The sequence below is a fragment of the Ricinus communis genome, chromosome 8 (genome assembly GCF_019578655.1).
Source record: "Ricinus communis isolate WT05 ecotype wild-type chromosome 8, ASM1957865v1, whole genome shotgun sequence".
Taxonomy (NCBI): domain Eukaryota; kingdom Viridiplantae; phylum Streptophyta; class Magnoliopsida; order Malpighiales; family Euphorbiaceae; genus Ricinus; species Ricinus communis.
Genome location: NC_063263.1, coordinates 4,340,424 through 4,345,000, shown reverse-complemented (window position 1 = coordinate 4,345,000; position 4,577 = coordinate 4,340,424). Strand labels below are relative to the sequence as shown.

The following is a 4,577-nucleotide window of genomic DNA, read 5'->3' as shown; positions in this document are numbered from 1 at the left end:
GTATCCCATCTCTTTATCAGACCGATCCATCAGGGGCATTTTCAGCTTGGAAAGCTAATGCTACTGGGAGAAACTCGAATTCTATGCGAGAGTTTCTTGAGAAGAACTATAAAGAAACTTCTGGACAAGAAACTGTGAAGCTAGCTATTCGTGCTTTACTTGAAGTACGTCATTTCACGTGTTTTTATATATATGCTCACATTGCAAATTGCTTATTCTCTTATATTGAAGCTGCATTGCATTTAATCAATTGATATGTGGTGATGCCTGATGGGATCAATAGATATTATGCGACTTAAGTTGTAAAGTTGATCATAGTTTGATTTGATTGTGGATGTTGATAGCGTTGCTGCTTGCCGTGAGTTGCTTTTAATGTTGTTGCTGAATGGGTTTTCACTTGTATGCATATATGAGTGGGTGTGCAACAGACTTACAAGAACTTGAATAGATAATGGTGTGCCCTGTATATACTTTGCCAAAGAGTGATTCTTTTGTCCTCATTTATTTTGATTACCAAATCTTTTTTCAATGGAGGAAAATTCTTGGCTCCCTGCTTTTAGTATTTTTTATGATTATGAACGAAGTTGTATGTGTTTATGTAAGAGAGACATGTTTTCTCTGATATACAATTCGTAACAGAAGTGCATAAAGGTGTTTTGTTTTAGGTTTAGCTCCTTTTGTTTAACATCTATGTCTGCTTAGAATGGATAATCTGTCCTTTATGCTAAGATTGTCATTTTCTTTCCAGGGATTCCTTTGCACTTGATGATTTTACATATCTTTGTTCCGTCCCCTTGTGTCCCCCCTGCAGGCCTTATCTTCTTGTCTAGTTAATTTGTCGAGCATAGACGAGTATTTAATTAATTTCTATTATTATTATTTTCTTTTTGCGTACTCTGTATATTCACCTTTGTTATGATTTATAATCAATTTTAAATTCCTGATATCTATATATGATCTCAACTTTTTGTCTGAACAAAATCTTGCATATTTATTAGGTTGGTTCAGTTTTCCCAATATTGTTATATTCTTTCATGGGTTCACTTCTGCTTCTTTATTTTGTGTGGACTTTTATGAATGTCCAGTGCAGCTGTATTTAAGTGTATTAACCATATCTTGGCGTTTAGAATATCTAATCTTTGGGATGCTGAAGGTTCCCGCCTCTTGTATCCACTTCTTTTTGTAAAACTAGTGTACATTTGTTGAATGGGAATCTGTGATTACTAGAGGTGGTCATGCTTGGTTTTAGTTTAACTGATTTCTTTTTCCTTTTCGGATCAAATGAATACTGTAAAACTTTTAGGTTCTTTGAATATACATGCATTGAAATGACAGTTTGAATTTGTGTCATCGTAATACCTAATGAAAAGCTATTAACTCTTTTGATATTGTCAAATTGAAATACGCCTTCATGTCAAATCCTCATCTGAGTGGACTCTGATGAGATTCATTTGCAAATTTAGGCTCCTTATATCTGGAAGCTCAAAAATTGTTGGAATTTTATAGTCTATTTTCTTGGACTTGATTAAGTTTAAGGCAAATCTTATAGAAATTGGTAGATATTGAATTTAAACTTTGAACTACATTTACACACTACATGTTGATTATATTCTAAATTAATTAATTCTATGGATTAGTATGTAAGATACGAAACATGAGAACTTATTTACAAACAAGTCTATTATGAAATTCATATACAAATGGAATGAGCTTCATATTCATTTGGCTCCAAATACAATATGAGTGGGAACCTTATTGTTGTTGTCATATTGTTGAGCACCTGTTGCTAAGATGAATCATTATAAATGAACAATAGATATATCTAATCTCTTTCACATTTTAAGAGTATGTATGCTGCCATTAGAAATCGGTGTATTAACTCAATAATTATCTAGGTGATATTACTCAAAAGCATACTGGGTTATCTGAGGTTGAAAAGCTGCTTTGTTGGCTTAATCGCAAACCGTGATCAAGATGTAAATGCCCAAGCTCCTACCGGAACCTATCAGGAGTCATTTGTCTAGATCATGTTTGGAATGTTTTTTGTATGTTTGCCCTCCTTGATTATTGATGACGAGATTTTTGGTTGGTTATTTATAATTTCCATGAATGACCCAAGTAGAAACTTATGGCTAAGAGAGTGTGATCTAATTATACAAAATAGAGAAAGCGTGAAATAATTATACACGTTTCTTCTGTTTCCTTTTGACATCTCGAGGGTGATTACTTCTAACTCTTACTATTTAGCAGAGCACATTTTCTATGTTTCTGTATTCCGATTGTAATGATATGCTTGCATAAGAGATGCTACTCTGGTAGACGGGGATTCAACCCAAGTTTCTCAAGCTTGCTTTACAAGACATGCAGCTTGGAATTGAATGAACAATCTGAATGGTTCGGTTGATGATCTCAGTATACAACTGTCTGTGCTTTCTCGGCATTAAGTAAATTAGTTTGTTAGCATGATGGAGCTTTATTATAGACAATACTTGCATTAGACGAGAATCTAACTGAAGAATGAGGATAATGGTTTAGGCATAGTTGTCAAAGGCGTGCCAGAGGTGAGCGGTGCACGTCTTAGCGCCTCGTGCCAAGAAAGGCAGGCGACTTCACTAAGGCACACACCTTTGTGCACCTCAGACCTAAGGCAAGGCGCGCTGTTGTAATATTTTGACTTTATTTTTTCTTTTAAGACATCAAATGATCTCAGCCCTTCATCATAGATTTAATATAGGTTGTATAGGCATGCTCACACCTGATTATCTCCAAAAAGATTTAAAAAAAAAGAAACAAGAAAGACGATTAGGGGAAAAGGACCTCTGATCGAGAAAAAGAAGAGAAGAAGAAGAAGAGGATTTTGATGAAGAAGAAGAAGACTAAATGGAGCGTAATGATGATGATTGATGGGTGATGTGATTACTATAATTAATATTTAGTAGGAGACTATTAGTCTAGGAGTAGGACCAAGATCATAATTATAGACTTATACTAAATTAGTTATGGAAGATACTTTAGGATTTCTACTATTCTAGGACTTTTAGTTATTTAAAAAACTATATTTTACTTTTCTTGTCTCTTTTGATCATATCTTTTTATTATTTGTTAAATGCTTTTTGAACGTGATTATCATGATCTTTCTATTTCTTTCTTTGGTTGTGTTACGTTTTTTATTTGATTTTATGCAAGCGTTTTGTTATGAGTCCTAATTTTGTTTTATTTTATTTTTTGCCCCTCACTCAGGCGTGTGCCTCGCCTTGCTCCTCAGGCACCAAGTTATTGCCTTGGTGTGCCTTTTCGCCTTTAACAACTATGGGTTTAAGACTGATGAATAATGTGATTTATAAGTGCTCTCTGCATTAACTAACATCTTTTTTAAGTATATGCTGCTTTATTTTGTGAATCGTTGTGCTTGCTAATGTTAAGTCATCATCTGTTGAGAGGTTGACTGGTAAATGGGGCTAGTTCTAGAAACTTTCTGATTCAGTAGTTATGCAATTGTATGTTTCTATGTCTGTCATATTGGAAAAGAAAATATCTGCATTTTCTTAACTGTTTTGTTTTATGATTTATGTTCTTCTGTTAGGTTGTTGAGAGTGGGGGGAAGAACATAGAAATCGCTGTAATGACAAAAGACCATGGCCTGAGGCAGCTTGAAGAAGCAGAGATTGATGCTATTGTTGCAGAGATAGAAGCAGAGAAAGCAGCGGCAGAGGCTGCAAAGAAGGCTCCACCAAAGGAAATCTAGATATACTGTAGTTCTCATGTATTATCTTGTACTGAGTGACTAGTTTATTTTGCTGTCTCATCAGATTGTTATGTTTACATTAATTTCTTTTCGAAAGGAACATCTTTCAGGATTTCACCCATCTTTAGTGGTTTCTTTCTCATCTTATAATCACCCTTCTGAGTTTGGGTATGAGCTGGATATGTTGGCTGTTGCTCTGTGGAGTGGTTGCTTAATTTATAATTGTTTTGTTGATAATATTTGAGTTGTGCTTATAACAGGCTTTTACCAAATGAAAAAGTCAACAAAGGAATACTGAGAACCGCATGCAGACAGCAGCACAATAGAGTTGTTTTAAATGATTCAGTGTCCCCATTTTTACTTTTTTCGTAAAGTTTTCAGTTGTTTGATCAATTGAAGATATTGACGGCTGTGCTTGTGCTTGCGCACATGGGAATCCTTGTAGTTCTCCCCAAGAAAGTCCTGATGCCCATAGAAACTTTCACCTCATATTGCAAGTCTGAAAGCTTGAAGTACAGGCAGCTACCAAACAGAGAGATGTGATACTAGTGATCTTCCATTTGGAAGGTTTGACATTTCTTCTAAAACTAGGTTTCGGCTGATTGTTGGGCAGTTGTTTAAAGAAATATGGTGTGATTTCTTGTCCAATAGAGAAATCACCTAATGGTCGGTTGGTGTCTTCAACATGCGTCTTAATCCAAATGCATGCTGCGGTGTTCTTTTTGGGGAGATTTCACACTCATATTTCCGTTCCTCCGGCAGTAATTCATTGACATCAAAATCATTCAAATTCTTCTGCCTTTTTTGGTTATTCAAAGAAGCAACTTCCTTT

General features: G+C 35.1%; 1 protein-coding gene across 1 annotated transcript in view; it reads left to right on the top strand.

The window, feature by feature from the left end:
* The window catches only part of LOC8276150 (proteasome subunit alpha type-7), a 4,686-nt gene extending 820 nt beyond the window's left edge, over nt 1-3,866 (top strand). The window contains exons 2-3 of the mRNA XM_002530780.4: nt 1-164; nt 3,584-3,866. The exon at nt 1-164 is cut by the window's left edge and continues 251 nt beyond it. Coding sequence (XP_002530826.2) covers nt 1-164; nt 3,584-3,745 — 326 coding nt within the window. The 3' untranslated portion in view covers nt 3,746-3,866. The remainder of the gene's footprint in view (nt 165-3,583) is intronic.
* Nucleotides 3,867-4,577: the final 711 nt, after the last annotated feature.